The sequence below is a fragment of the Globicephala melas genome, chromosome 6 (genome assembly GCF_963455315.2).
Source record: "Globicephala melas chromosome 6, mGloMel1.2, whole genome shotgun sequence".
Lineage (NCBI taxonomy): Eukaryota > Metazoa > Chordata > Mammalia > Artiodactyla > Delphinidae > Globicephala > Globicephala melas.
Genome location: NC_083319.1, coordinates 82,216,312 through 82,232,869, shown reverse-complemented (window position 1 = coordinate 82,232,869; position 16,558 = coordinate 82,216,312). Strand labels below are relative to the sequence as shown.

Here is a 16,558-nt window from a genome sequence, read left to right as displayed (position 1 = left end):
CTGACAGAGTGCTCCAGAAGCCCAGAAACAGGAATAAATCCGTTGCTGCTATTGAAACTTGGTAAAGGTTTCACCAAAAAAAAGATAGTTTTTCCAGATAGAACAGTGCATACAAGGCATGAGAATGGTAGGAAATGCATTGTTACTGATGTTTAGAGAAATGTGAAGTTGTAGAAGGTGAGATTGGGGGTGTTAGTTGAGGTCAGTATTTGAAGGCATTTGCATTTTAGACACGGAGAGGGCAGTGAAGGCTTTAGAAGGGAAGTGACATGAGAATTTTTTTGTGGAAGATAATGCATATAGCTGAGGCCTGGAGTGAAGACTGTCTGGTAACAAAATTAACAGGTACTGAGTGTAAGAGGAAGAACACATTTTGAACTGGTTTGGGGAAACGGAACTAATAGATCTCGTTTTGGACATGTTGAGTTTGAAATGGCTGTGGATGCAGGCATAGATGTTCAGGATGTTGAACATCTGTGTTGGACACATTGAAGTCACACCATACGTGCGTTTAACTTTGTGTTCTCTTTTTCATGAAGTTAAAAATACTAATGAGGGCACTGTATATTTCATATGTTCTTTATTATAAATTGCACAGTACTAGGATTTTATACTCTTATGTTTTCATAGATACATTTACTCTTCAGTATTGTAAATGCAAAACTATATATGTTATTTTTATCGCAGTATAAAGAATATTCAGGGGTAATTTTGTTCATTTGCAATTTTTGCTTTATGAGCTGGCTTTAGGTCTTGAAGACTAACTAAAGACATGCTTCCATATACACTGATCTGAACCTTGGAGAAAAGGCTTGAGCTAGAGTTTGATGAGATATTAACATTGATTGAAACCCTGAGAGTGAGAATTTCATAGTGGATACAGTTTTATATTCCCAGTAGATATATTTCTATATTCATAGTGAGTATAGTTGTAGTTGACTGTATTTGTTTTTCCCCTTCATATTTTTATGTTTCCATCTGACTTATCTCCCTCTTTCATTACTTAGCTTCTCAAAACTCCTACTCCCTTTTATGTTTACTTCTTCCATTCAATGTATTGTCTGCAGTATTACTCAGTAACATTATTGATTTATCCTCAGCAATTTACTGGACAGAGTATTTAGTAAAAGTCATCTATTGGACTTAATTTAAAATACATCAACTTTGTTTTACAAGAAAGATTTTTGAATCTGGTAACTTCTGTACATATCTGTGTACATGTTGAGAGAAGAAATGACAAATTTCTTATATTGATCTGTTTTCTTTCTCTGACCTCTTGTATTTCTATAGTTACTAAATATATTGTTTTCTCTAATGTATTAAATATTTATAAATACTTCAGTGTGTGCTATAAGACACGTTGAATAAGAGTAGTGTAGGGGAAAAATTCCCTGGAATATGGATGTTAATGTGGGAACACTATTCCAAAATTATTTATAATGTATAATTGTGTCATTCATGTAGTTTGAAAAGAAGCTAAGCCATTTTTTTAAGTTGAAAAATAATTGAAAGATATTTCAGTAAATTACTAATTCATTTCAGCCAAAATGTAAGTAATTCAAAAATTACTTTAAAAATATTTAATGAAATAACAAAAGATTAGTAAAGCCTTAACTGAGCAAATATAAAACTGTGCTGTACAGTAACTACTACACGTGGTGTAAAATTAATACACTACATGGGTTTTAAATACATAAAAGTAAAATTTAAAATTTTTATATATAAAAATTAAATAAAATAAAAATTGTAATTAAATAAAACTAAATACAGTTGAAAGTCATTTTCTCAGTAACACTGGCCACATTTCTAGTAGTTAGCAGCCACATATTGGACAGTGGCCGATAAAGAACAGATACAGAGAGTTCTAGTATAGTACTGTTATAGAACTATGAATCATTTTTCTTTTTGTTTTCATATAATTATTTTGAATTGTATAAGGATTTTATTTGAGGAAGAAAAGAGAAAGACTCTTCAGGAAAATTTAGTTTTTATTCTGAGTTTTCTCCACTTTTACTCTACTCTTTTTAAATACAGTCACCTATAATATTGATTTGTATTATTATACGAGGGATTTAATTAAGTAGTAGATAGTTGTGAATACATTTTCCTCCATCTTTTTTCTTTCAGAAGTAATTTATGTCTTTGAGCAAGCCTAGATTCATAGCTCCATAAATTGGTAGTAAATCGTTAATTATACCATTTACTTTTTAAAAATTAAATCTTTTTTCCTTGATTATTAGGCAAAGTATAAAGAAGTAAAGGCAAGAAATGCACAGTTATTGAAAATGCTTCAGGAAGGTGAAAGTAAGTGATTTCTGTGTTTTTAGAATTAAAAGTTAATCTTAAAAATATTTGAAGATAACTTTTCAAGATATATGATTTATTAATTCAACAAAATAAAAAGGTTTCCCAAAAGGATACAAACTGGATATTGTTGATAATTTTATTATTACAAGTCTCCTTTGCAGCACCTTAGTATTACAAGTTTACAACTATTCAGCTAAGAAACTCTTGAAATTTCAATTCTTATGAATTATTGGAGTACATTTAGAGGCAAAACAAGAAAACATTTGCTTAAGATTCTGTTTATTAATTATTAGAGGAGAAGGCCTGTCATGATTTTAGGTTTTCCTTGTACCCCTCCCACCACCACCCCGCCCCCCACCCCCCACCCCCGCACACCCCGCCACCAGCCCCGACTCTTCATACTTTTGCTGCCACTCTAAACTTTTGGCAGTAGATTACCAGCAGGAAGCCAAGGAAATCAATCAAAAAAGATTAGAGATAATAACATTAGTAAAGTTGATGTTATATGAAACCCCCCAAATCAATTGCATTCCTGAATATGAATACCTAGTGATGCTAACCTTGAAAGCTCTCTGAAAATTTTCCATTAATAACAGAAAGGGAAGCGTGTATTAAATTTGCAAAAGAAAATGAACCATAAAAGAGACATAGAAAAAGACATGAATAAATGAGAAAGTCTTCTGAATAGACAAAATTAAGTGTAATAAACAATTTCCCTTGTTAACAAATGTTAATGAAATCCCACATATAGCTCCTGTGAGTACTGTATAGCACTTGAGAAATTATGAAGCTCACCTTAAAGGTTAAGTAAACAAGATACCCTAAATTGTTTCAAATATGAAGATACTGGGAGTGGAATTGTCCAACCAAATATTTAAACTATTAAATAACAGTTATCAAAAACCAGAAATCATGTCCAGCTGAACAGAATATATAGTCTTGAAGTAGAGTCAAATACTTTTTATAACTTTATGACTTTTATAATATAACTTAACTGTTACAAGCTTAACTATGATAAAATAGAAGTTAAATAATAATGGGAAAAGGCATTATTTGAACAATTAGATATCAGTGTCCTGAGATTAATTTAGATATGCATGTCACTGAGCTCCATGTGGATCATTTAATGAATAAAATTATGAAAATAATTGTTTACAAGATGTATTTCTAATTGAAGAAAGTAAGGGTATCATTGAACATTGGATGTATGATTTTTAAATACCTAAAAATAAAGTAATATTCCTTAAGGAAACGTTTGTGAAAAATGAGAAAATTAACTGATAAAAACTTACTCTCAAAAATAGATTAAAGGGGCTTACCTGGTGGCACAGTGGTTAAGAATCCTCCTGCCAATGCAGGGGACACAGTTTCGATCCCTGGTCCAGGAAAATCCCACATGCCACAGAGCAACCAAGCCCATGTGCCACAATTACTGAGCCTGTGGTCTAGAGCCCACGAGCCACAACTGCTGAGCCCGGGTGCCACAACTACTGAAGCCTGTGTGCCTAGAGCCCATGCTCTGCAGTGGAGAAGCCACTGCAGTGAGAAGCCTGCGCATGGCAACGAAGAGTAGCCCCCGCTTGCAGCAACTAGAGAAAGCCTGCGCGCAGCAACGAAGACCCAACACAGCCAAAAATAAATAAATAAAATAAATAAAGTTTTAAAAATAGATTAAAAATGGCTACCAGTAAATAATATCAGTGTCCATACTCCGTACTATAAGTAGTCCAAGTAGAACAATTTGATACAGGACCATGACATGAAAAATACAGTACGTTAGAGTTTACAAACTCTAGCATTTATAATATAAATGCAAATACAGTCAGTTATTTTACAGTACAACATGTGTTCCTAAAAATCACTAATCTCTATAAAATCATACAGTTAAAACCACAAAGTTTATGGGGAAAATGGAGTTAGGAGCATACAATACTCAAAAATTTCATCAGTGACACATTTAAAAAAAAAAGGGAACCTATAACAGTAACAGTTTTATACATGATAAAATGGTTGAATACATAAATACTATAATAAATATGGCACTTCACTTTGAAGACAACCTAAAGTTTGCTGTAGAAGTAGGTTTCAGAAGGGTTGCAGCTTGTGTGTGTTAACTGTTAAGTGATGGAAGGATGGAAACTTGGTGTGGTTCTTGACACAGTGCGCTGAAATAGCTGGTAGATATTTGAGGTGTGTGAGTGGGTGCAGTTTTCTTTGTTCATGAAATTGTGCTTAAGCATTAAGTACACAATTCATGTTATGTTCATGTTGTTCCCTGATTTATCAATCTCTTTGAAACACAAAACAGCATTATAGGAAAATTGACTGTAGTTAAAATATTACATAATTGTTAAAAATCACTAGTTCTCAGTGAGTGTGTTTAATTCTGAGGATGGAGGAGTAGAAAGTATAATTTGTAAAAGTTCCCAAGTTGATTCTTAAGGGACTGTGATTTGTTTCTTGACACAGCATCTCACCTTAGTGCATATCATATTAAACTATGAAAAATAAATTTGAATGACAGAGTTATATTGGTGGAGCTCTGATGATATCAGTACTCTTATATTTGGACATTTCCTCCTTTACTCATTTTATTAGTTTTACCTCTTCAGTCTCTCCTAGCTTTTCAACGTTGAAGAATTAGTTTTTCATGTATTATCCTTTACCATAGGTTAAGTAAATTGTCAGCCATGTGGAAATTTTTAAAGCTTAGGGAACACAGAGGCCAAAGAACAGATCTCTTGCTTCCCCAAAGAGGGAAAAACCTCTAGACGAATGAACAGTTCTAAGACCACAGATGTTATATGATTAACTGTGCTCATATGAGCTAACACTTATTTGATAGTGCTTTAATGGTATGAAAAGTCATATAAAAATAATTCTTGTGGACCTTATGATATGCACACCTTGACAATTTAACAAAACAAAACAAACAAAAACACTCTAAATTGTTTTTAAAATCTTGCTTTAAGATTAGTCGAGGCATTTTAAAGTTTTTTTCCCTATGTGAAATATTTTATTTTCTCTGTCCTTGTCCTTTTTAGTATAAATGGAAAAAATTAATCTTTTGTCATGTCTGTACAATTAATATTTTAACACCACAGAAATGTAGGATTTCCAATAAAAGCTGCTGTGGTGATAATAATGATCAGAATTTACCAGTGAAAATTAAGAGGTATATATAGGGTCAAGGAATACATTAAGTATGAGGACAATTAATCTTTGCCTGACTGTATTGCTGTCTTGGTTCAGTAAAAGTATTGTTAAAGTATCTGAGTGATTGAAAAGATTATACTGCTGTTTTTCCTTTTTTGTCAGTGAAAGATAAAGCAGAAATACTTCTGCAAGTTGATGAATCACAAAGTATCAAGAATGAGCTAACGATACAGGTAAGAAAAACTATATATAGGACTGGTTATAGTAAGCTGTTCTTTAGTCCTGAATTATGAAACTTGACTAAACAAAAACACAGCCCATCAATACTGCAAACCATACTTCATTATTATTATGTAATAGCAAATGATTGAAAATTCTGTTTACTGAACTGAGGGAGGTATGTATGTCCTAAAGAATAGGGGAAGATAAGGTTGTATTTTAGTTGATGTGGGCTGAATATAGAGATAGAAAGGACAGACAGAACTTATCCTGTTCATGGACTTGATTTTCTCCCCTTCCCATCCTTATTCTTTGGTCTTGTCTTAGAGCACTGAGCTTGCCCTATGTATCTTTAATATACAGCTGAATAAAATGCCTAATTGAAATTGTTTGTGAGGAGAGAGGTTCTCTTCTAATGCTCATTAATCTCATAGTCAAAAATCATCATTGTGAATAACAATTAAGAGTATTTACCAAAAAAGACCCAAAAAAGTCTTTTTTTATTGAATATTTGGTTATAGGTAACTTCACTTCATGCTGCGTTAGAACAAGAAAGATCTAAAGTGAAAGTATTACAAGCAGAATTAGCCAAATATCAGGTATGCTTTTATAATTATGAAAGTGTTTTCATCACAGATAATACATTTGGAATAGGTATATACATGTGAGAATAAAGGTACTATTTTATTCTTAGGCCAAAATTTATTCACCAAACATATTGATGATTTTGTTACTATTGGTTATATAATTTACATCATAGAAAATGTTAAGTTTATTCTAGACATTAGTATATACAGCAATAACTAAAGTAACTCAAAAAGACCTTTGGTACTACATAGATGATGTGAGATATGTGCCAGTGAACCTTATCGAGGGAAGGTACATAATGACATTTATCCCATTATATAATAAGTTTTATCACTTGGGTACAGCAATCTCTCCTAGATATCTTCATTGTAAAGATATCTTTTCCCCTTTGTAATTAATAAATAATATGTGAAGTTATAGTTTGAGATTGTATGAATATCCTTTTCTTTTTACCCAATGATTTTAGCATCCAGATTAATGATATTTTTATCAGTTATTATTTTGGTAGTTGCAAAATAGTGATTTTTCTAATTCTGTCATTTCGTCTGCATTTACAAGATGGCATTCAGCATTTTTTTCAGGGTGAAGCAGTAAACAATATCAGGGCTTTGTTTCAATATATGTGTATATGTATATTTGTGAATACACACAAACACATGTATTTGTATATACATATGTATGTGTGTCTATGTCATGATATAAAATGAGTTAATTGATGTGGGGGTCATAGTCAAAAAAGTTCGAAAGCCACCACTGGTGGCCTAGAGAACATAAAAGTTGTTTAGCTCCAGCTTTGACATGTCATCAATCCAGGAAGGAAGATTCCCTTTGCCTGGGAAGCTTTGAAAAGGATCTTTGAATTATTATTATTTTTAAAAAACTCTTGTTTAGAAGAAAGGTAAGAGTTTTAAGCTATATAACATTGGTACCTCTGTATAGTGGGTATCTACCTTGTAGAAAGTTTTTTAGTAAATTTATTTTTTATTTCCCTGCTATCAGGAAATCTTATTTTTAACACCTGTCATTATACATCTCAAGTTTCATATAACCTCTTCGTACTTTTTTTTCTCTGAACGAATCTTTGCAAAACTTTTATTTGGTCAGGACTGAATAACAGCATTCTCATACTTTTTTTTTTTTTTAAAGAAGGTTTGTTGTAGACATGTTTTTGAACACCAAGAGGGAGGTTATGGGCAGAAAAAGGGTGAAACAAAGAGAAGCTGCCAACATTATTAAATGGGTCTGGGTTCCATGTGCCCTTGATATAACCACCACTCTAAAAATTGTGCTTTCACAGACAAGTAGTTCCCAAACTTGGCTGATCATCAGAATTTCTTGGGAACTTTTTGATTGTTCAGCCCACTACTAATTATCATAAGTAAATAGGCTGGGACAAAGTCTAGAGATCAGAATTTTTAAAATATTACTACTTAGGTGATTCTAGTAATTAACCAAGTTTGAGTATCATTGCCATAGTTTACAAAAATGTAGAAAAATTATAAAATTATTATAAATGCATCAAACCATTATTTATGGTTAAAATGGAGGGTAGAATAGTTATGGATGATTAAATTTTTTTGTACCTTTGTGCTTTCCATATTTTTAAAATGATTATTTGCTTTTTGAATCAGAGTAAGGCAGAAAATGTTGTTAAAAGTAATTAATGAAAAATACTTCCTGTCTTTTAAGCCACCTTTCTCTTTCTTTGGCTCAAGTCAAATACCATTGATGGCATTTCATTTGGAGGAAATTAAACAGATTTATATATGTCACTGAGCAAATATGAAAAGTACAATCTTTTCAACCCACTGATGAACAAAATCAGATTTCTAATGCTGTCTTATATGAACAGAACTATACAGAACTTGAATTAGAAATTGAATTACCCAAAAGGGTAATGAAGTGAATCACCAAATTTGCTGATCATATGGAGCAAATTGTCTATTTTGATCAATTTTTTTTGGCTGCATTGGGTCTTCGTTGCTGCGCACGGGCTTTCTCTAGTTGCAGCGAGCAGGGGCTACTCTTTGTTGTGGTGCACAGACTTCCCACTGCAGTGGCTTCTCTTGTTGTGGAGCATGGGTTCTAGTCGTGCAGGCTTCAGTAGTTGCAGCACGAAGGCTCAGTAGTTGTGGCATACAGGCCCTTGAGCACGTGGGCTTCAGTAGTTGTGGCGTGTGGGCTCAGTAGTTGCGGTGTGTGGGCTCAGTAGTTGCGGCGCGCAGGCTCTAGGGCACGTAGGCTTCAGTAGTTGTGGCGTGTGGGCTCAGTGGTGTGGCTCGCAGGCTCTAGAGCATGGGCTCAGAAGTTGTGGCTCACGGGCTTAGTTGCTCTGCGGCACGTGGGATCTTCCCAGACCAGGTATCGAACCCTGCATTGGCAGGTGGATTCTTAACCACTGTGCCACCAGGGAAGTCCTGACCAAAATTTTTATTAAAAAAAAAAAAATCTGGGACAGTGCAAATGAGCTCTGAAAAATAAGATACTGGTGATCAGACTAAGTCCGGACCAGTTCAAATAGATAACTGTTTTCTACAACCTACTTTAACCGTTTGTAAAAATAACAACGGTTATTGCTATTTAAAATACGTAAAAATAATTTAGTGGTATGTTCATTCAAATTTGCAACAAACTCAGAAAAGAAGTTCCTTCCTTTTCATAGTCAAATATGCCTTTGATCTCATTTATTCTTGAAAAGAAAATGCCCCCAAAATGTTATTTCCTCAATAATTTACCCTATTTTTCTTTACAGGGTGGCAGAAAAGGGAAAAGAAACTCTGAATCCGACCAGTGTAGGTGATTCCATTAGCCTTTGAGGTCAACACAAAAATTAAAACTTTCAGGGTTTTGCAAAAATGTATATATTTAATGCTGTGCAACTGCTGAACTATGCAGTTTTTGTTGAAGAAACTTAAAATGATAGCTCACTAATGGTTTATAATTTTATGTCCTTTTGGCTTAAAGTGAAAAGAAGAAAAATAGAATTCCAGCACAACTCAATGATTATTGTTTACTATTCGTACTTCTTATCACTTTACTTTTTCATCAGTCAATAAAATTAATTTACTCTTCCATTAATGTTTGATTTTTTTAAAATTTCAGAAACAGTGTGAAAGTATTGTTTTTGCTTATAGCACAATCAATTTAATTGGATTTAAGCTCAGTGAATATTTACGCAGCACTTTGTGCATGCTAAACCCTACAGAACGTACAAGATATCCTCAAATGGCTTATGCTCAGGGGAAATAGAAGGTGGGGGTGGGTAATGGCAGCAGCAACAAAAAATTACCATACATATTAGAGTGTGATATCACATTGTTTGGAAATTGAGAAAACTTGCATGAGATATTGGGTTGGCCAAAAAGTGCCTTCGGTTTTTAAGTAAAAATAAAAGACACATTTTTCATTTTCACCAAGAACTTTATTGAACAATGTATTCACCCTTTTGTTCCACTACCTTCTGCCATTTTTCAGGCAACTTCATAATTCCATCTTCCCAAAACTTTTTTATCTTTTTGAGCAAAGAACTGTTCCAGGTGCCTTTTACAGTCTTCCAGGGAATTGAAATTTTTTCCATTAAGAATTTTGTAAAGACCTAAATAAATGGAAATCCAAAGGTGCAATGTCTGGTGAATACAGCGGATCAATCAGAACTTCCCAGCTAAGCTGTAACAGTTTTTGCCTGGTCATCAAAGAAACATGCAGTCTTGCGTTATCCTAATGGAAGATTATGCATTTTCTGTTGACTAATTCTGGATGCTTTTTGTCGAGTGCTGCTTTCAGTTGGTCTAACTGGAAACAGTACTTGGAATTAATCGTTGGGTTTTCTGGAAGGAGCTTATAATAGAGTACTCCCTTCCAATCCCACCGTATACACATCACCTTCTTTGGATTGAAGACAGGCCTTTGGTGTGGTTGGTAGTGGTTCATTTCACTTGCCCCATGATGTCTTCTGTGCCACATTATTGTATAGTATCCACTTTTCATCACTCATCACAATTTGTTTTAAAAATGGAACGTTTTCATTACGTTTAAGTAGAGAATCGCATGTGGAAATAAGGTCAGGAAGGTTTTTTTTCGCTAAACTTAGGTAGAACCCAAACATCTAAGTGATTAACATAACCAAGCTGGTGCAAATGATTTTCAGTACTTGATTTGGATATTTTTGAGTATGTCGGCTATCTCCTGCGTGGCATAAAGTTGCTTGTTCTCAGTTAATGTCTCGATTTGAGCACTATCAACTTCAACTGGTCTACCCAACCATGGAGCATTGTCGAGCGAGAAATCTCAGGCACGAAACTTTGCAAACCACTTTTGACACGTTCAGTGAGTCACAGCACCTTCTCCATACACTACACAAATCTTTTTTTGCATTTCGGTTGCGTTTTTACCTTTCTTGAAATAATACAGCATAATATGCTGAAAAAGTTGCTTTTTTCTTCCGTCTTCAATTTTAAAATGGCTACACAAAAATTCACCAATTTTGATGTCTTTTTTAAAATGCACACTGATATGACAGCTGTCACATACAATCTAACAAAATTGTTTTGAATGAAGTTAAAGACAACTAAGTGCTACTAGAGCCATCTTACGGAAAAAACCGAACAAACCTTTTGGCCAACCCAGTAGTTTTTTGGAAGGTGGATACCTTTTCTGTAAATTTTTTGAGAAGCATCCTAGGCAGAAGGAGCAAACTCTGGGCTGAAATATTTATTTAAAGGACAGTCTGGCTTGAGGACAGAAGTGTGACACACTGAGAATAGGAAGAGTGTTGATGTGGGGGAGGAATGAAGATAGATTTTTTTTTATTCATATAATCAGTTTATGGGATTTTTTTTTTTTAGTGTAGTCAGTGAAATACAAATATGATTCATTAAAATACAGAGTTTTTTGCTTTATAACAAAGGCAAACACATAAATACTGGTATTGGCCTCCAAAACCAGCATTATATGAAAGACTCCAATTCATGACAGTCTTTAATAAGAAAAAATACTTAATGTCATCATTGTTTATATGTCTGGCTTCTTCCATGCGGTTACATGAACCTTGCAAAGAATTGTGGCTTATTATTATTCTCAACACTTAGTTCTCTATGTATCACAGAGTAGATGTTAAATAATTATTTGTTTAATTAATTGATAAAGTGGTAAAGCTTTTAAAGATAGTTTTCCCCTAATTTTACCTTTAAGAATAGGTACCATCAAAACCTACTTAATTACTTAAATATATTTGGTAATCCATGGTACCATATTTTTTCAATCCAGTGATGAACAAAATCAAATTTCTAATGTTGTTTTATAGGAACAAGCCAGACAGAACTTGAATAGTTTCAATTATAATTGAATTACCCAGGTAGTTAATGAACTGAATTACCAACGCCTATCACATTATCATCTGCTTTTGATTATTTACCTCTACACTATCCATTTGGTACATTATCTAACATCTAACACAGTGCCTGTTACATGGTAGACACTCAACAGATACGCCATTTTCTACTAGTGTATATATGGTTTAAAATCACCTGAGCACATAGAAAACTTCATTGATATCCTGTTTTGTGTTGGGTATTCTCTGGAGTACTGCACTCATGACTTTGTTTTTCCTGCTGATTTTTTCATTGATTGTTGTATCCAGTTCTGTGGGCTTAATCTGTCACTTCTAGGCCAATGTCTCAATTTCAACAGAGAAAGCTTTATCTAGTAAGAGACAGAAAAGACAATCAGTTGATTTCTTCTGTTAGATTGATTTCTCAGGCATCCCCTTTTAATAAATATCTTTACTCAGATTCTTTTCTGCTTCCTGAATATGCAATGAAATTATTGATAGCTTACTATGTGTTAGGCATTGTGCTAAGTACTAGAGATGCAGATATCCACAATCAATTGGAAGAACATAGAAATGTAAAGAAATATTCATAAAATATTCCAATAAACAATAATACTGATGTATTCAAATTGCTGTTGGTGTACAGAAGAAAATACATCTTACTCTTTTAAACATTTTAGACATCTTCTTTGGGATTTTTGACATTTTCTATAGTGTGTTAGTAAAGCCAACACTCTTGAACTAGAGCTTTGTTCAAGTTCTATTACTTATTAGTTGTATGGCCTTGGCTCATAATAAATATTCCATAAATGATTGAACAGCATGAAATTTGGTATCTAATGAGAATAGTCAGTGGAAGTACTGGGTAAAAATTACGTAAGATGCCATTTTTACCTGCAAATTATTTTCAGTCTAATATGAATAAACAAGCATAGCACATAAGTAAATGAAATTCAAGATAGAATACAGTGGATTCCGTAACAATTTTGTGGAAGGAAGAGAGTATATTTGTTCAGGGAAGTCCAGTGTTACTTATTAAAAAGCTAATGTTTTAATTGATAAGTAGCTTTCCCCGAAAGTTTTAAAGGGCAGAGGTTGTTTGACAAGAAAGGAAATTTTAAAAAGAGGGGTGAAGGAAAAGCAACGTTTACATGTTCAGGGAATAGAAAGATAACAAGGCATGTGTTGAGCATATCAAGCTAATATAATAATACTTAATTGTTGAGTTTTTGAAAACAAAAGTTTATGAACAAAGAAGTGATGCAGTCAAAGTTGTCCTTTAAGAAGACTGAAATGGTAATGATGTAATAGAAAATTATAGAAGAATTAATTTGGAAATATCAAGGAAGCTTTTATAATAGTAGAAACAGGACATAAAAAGGATCTGAACTAGGGAGGTGGCAGTGGGATTCAAAATACAGAATAAAAAAATTCCCAGGGTGGAATTTAACAAACTTTTGTAGAGTGAGGAAAAGAACAAGGGCATTAGACATGAAAAGCAAGATCTCTAGCCTAAATGAGAGTGAGGATGATAGTGCCATTAGTAAGGTACAATGATGGAGGAATTTATGTGGGGGAGATGGACAGAATTAACTTCTGACTTTTTAAACTGGATTTGCCTACAGAACATCTGAAAATAGTCCAAGAATTTGGAAATATAGATCTGGTCCTTTGAGGGAAGGATGGATTTGGGATCTGGGATCCATCTACAGTTAAGTTGTATAAATAGTTGACATGCCCAAAGGAAAAAGTTTTTGAAGAGAAATACTGCTGAGGACAGACTTTGGAAATGGTAGGAAACAAGAGAGATTGGTGAGAAAGGTGGGAGGCATGGTTATGAATGCTGCATAGAGGTCTCAAGTTATGAGCCTGAGGAAAAACTACTGGTTTTAACAGAGAAAGAACACATTGATGACTTTCAAAATAGCTTTTTCAGTGGCACAGAGCAAGGCACTGAGGAAAAAGTTAAACTCTGTAACACTTTTGGCAGTTATAAAAAAGGACCCCCAAGGTGCTTTGAAGGGACTACATGGTTGAGTGAGGGTTGGTTTGTTTAAATTTAGGACTCAGTAGACCTTTACTATGTTCATGAACAAAAAGGAGCCATTTAAGAAAACAATGAGACATTTTTAGCAGAGGGGACGGAGGCAAGATGGCAGAGTAAGAGGATGCAGAGTCCGTGTCTCCTCACAACTAGGGCACCTACCAGACACTGGTGGGGGACGTTGACACCCAAGGGGACAGGAGGAACCCCTGAGTGACTGGGTAGGACACGGGGGAGAGCAAGGGGGTAGGATAAGTGGAGGTGGGATGGGAGCAGCGCCCCTGAGGGCGGCTGGGGCAGGGGAGAGGTGCCGACACCTGGAGAGGCCCACTCACTGCAAGGGGATCAACAGGGATGGGGAGAGACCCTTGGGGGGATTGGAAGGGAATGTGGCTGGCATTTCCCCTGCCCAGTTGGGCCCCAGGGAGCCTGCTGTGGTCCCCAGGCCTGGTCCTCTGCCCTCTGAGGCCCCCTCTGGCCACGTGGGTCCTGGGGACATAGGAGGGAGGGTAAAGGAAGAGTAGAGGCCAACAGGGAGGGACCCTTGGGAATCAGAGGATCAGAGCAGGGGAACGAGGCTAGTGTTTCCCCTGCCCACTCGGTCCCTGGCAAGCCTGCTGAGGTCTCAGGCCTCATCCACCACACTCCGAGGCCAAAGGCACTCCAGGGACCCATCCCACCACGCTGAGCCTAGCCCTGCTCCCATCCCCGCCAGGGCCTTTACTGGCCATGTGATTCTGGAGCCTAGACCCTGCTCCCCACCTAAACCCTGGCCCCCTAAGCCCCACCCCCATCTAAGCGCCTCACCCCCCACAACCAAGGCCTTTTCTGGCCCTTTATTTTTTTGTGGGGGGGCTATTGTGATTCTGTTTTACTTTCTGATTGTTTCATTGATATTTTTATTTTTTCTAATGTATCTGTTTTCTAATTTTTTGTTATGTTCTGCTTTTTTTTTTCTTTTTGCCACACTGTGCGGCTTGCGGGATCTTGGCTCATGGGTCAGGGGGCTGGCCTGAACTCCTGCGATGGGAGCACTGCGTCCGAACCACTGGACTAACAGAGAACCTCAGACCCCAGGGAATATTAATCAGAGTAAGGTCTCCTACAGGTCCTCATCTAGGTACCAAGATCTGGATCTACCCAACTGCCTGCAAACTCCAGTGCTGGAAGCTTCAGGCCAAACAACCAGTAAGACAGGAAACAGTCCCACCCATCAAAAAAAGTGAGATGACGAAAAAACATGTTAAACACGAAGAAGCAAGGTAAAAACCTACAAGACCAAATACATGAAAAGGAAATAGGCAACCTACCAGAAAAAGAATTCAGAGTAATGATAGTAAAGATGATCCAAAATCTTGGAAATAGAATAGAGGCACGGATCAAGAAAATACAAGAAATATTTAACAAAGTCCTAGAAGAACTAAAGAACAAAGAGATGAACAACACAATAACTGAAATGAAAAATACACCAGAAGGAATCAGTAGCAGAATAACTGAGGCAGAAGAACGAATAAGTGAGATGGAACTTAGAATGGTGGAAATAACTGCTGAGGAGCAGAATGAAGAAAAGAGAATGAAAAGAATTGAGGACAGTCACAGAGACTTCTGGGACAACACTAAGTGCACCAACATTCGAATTATAGGGGTCCCAGAAGAAGAAGAGAAAAAGAAAGGTTCTGAGGAAATATTCAAACAGATTATAGTCAAAAGCTTCCCTAACATGGGAAAGGAAATAGCCACCCAAGTCCAGGAAGCACAGAGAGTCCCATACAGGATAATCACTAGGAGAAACACACCAAGACACATATTAATCAAACTAACAAAAATTAAATTCAAAGAAAAAAATACTAAAAGCAAGGGAAAGCCAAAAATTAACATACAAGGGAATCCCCATAAGGTTATCAGCTGATTTTTCAGCAGAAAATCTGCAGGACAGAAGGGAGTGGCAGGATATATTTAAAGTGATGAAAGGGAAAAACCTACAACCAAGATTACTCAGCAAGGATCTCATTCAGGTTTGATGGAGCAATTGAAAGCTTTACAGACAAACAAAAGCTAAGAGAATTCAGCACCACCACACCAGCTTTACAACAAATGCTAAAGGAACATCTCTAGGCGGGAAATGTAAGAGAAGAAAAAGACCCACAAAAACAAACCCAAAACAATTAAGAAAATACATATCAATAATTACCTTAAATGTAAATGGATTAAATGCTCCAACCAAAAGACACAGACTGGCTGAATGGATACAAAAACAAGACCCATATATATGCTGTCTACAAGAGACCCACTTCAGACTTAGGGATACATACAGACAGAAAGTGAGGGGATGGAAAAAGATATTCTATGCAAATAGAAACCAAAAGAAAGCTGGAGTAGCAATACTCATATCAGATAAAATAGACTTTAAAATAAAGACTGTTACAAGAGATAAGGAGGGACACTACGTAATGATCAAAGGGATCAATCCAAGAAGAAGACATAACAATTATAAATATTTATGCACCCAACATAAGAGCACCTCAATACATAGGGAAAATGCTAATAGCCATAAAAGGGGAAACTGACAGTAACACAATAATAGTGGGGGACTTTAACACCCCACTTACACCAATGGACAGATCATCCAAACAGAAAATAAATAAGGAAACACAATCTTTAAATGACACAATAGACCAGGTAGATTTAATTGATATTTAGAGGACATTCTACCCAGAAGTGGCAGAATATACTTTCTTCTCAAGTGCACATGGAACATTCTCCAGGATAGATCACATCTTGAGTGACAAATCAAGCCTTGGAAAATTTCAGAACATTGAAATCATATCAAGCATCTTTACTGACCACAATGCTACGAGATTGGAAATCAATTACAGGAAAAAAAAAACTGTAAAAAACACAAATGCATGGAGGCT

General features: G+C 35.5%; 1 protein-coding gene across 6 annotated transcripts in view; it reads left to right on the top strand.

Moving 5' to 3' along the window:
* The window catches only part of GKAP1 (G kinase anchoring protein 1), an 81,031-nt gene extending 71,687 nt beyond the window's left edge, over positions 1-9,344 (top strand). For 3 of the 6 annotated variants that reach the window (XM_060301084.1, XM_060301082.2, XM_060301083.2), the window contains 3 exons: positions 2,241-2,304; positions 5,626-5,696; positions 6,204-9,016. In XM_060301084.1, the coding sequence (XP_060157067.1) occupies positions 2,241-2,304; positions 5,626-5,696; positions 6,204-6,350 (282 nt within the window). In that variant the 3' untranslated portion in view covers positions 6,351-9,016. The other 3 variants (XM_030832782.3, XM_030832779.3, XM_030832781.3) reach the window with 2 other exon arrangements.
* The last annotated feature ends 7,214 nt before the right edge of the window (positions 9,345-16,558 follow it).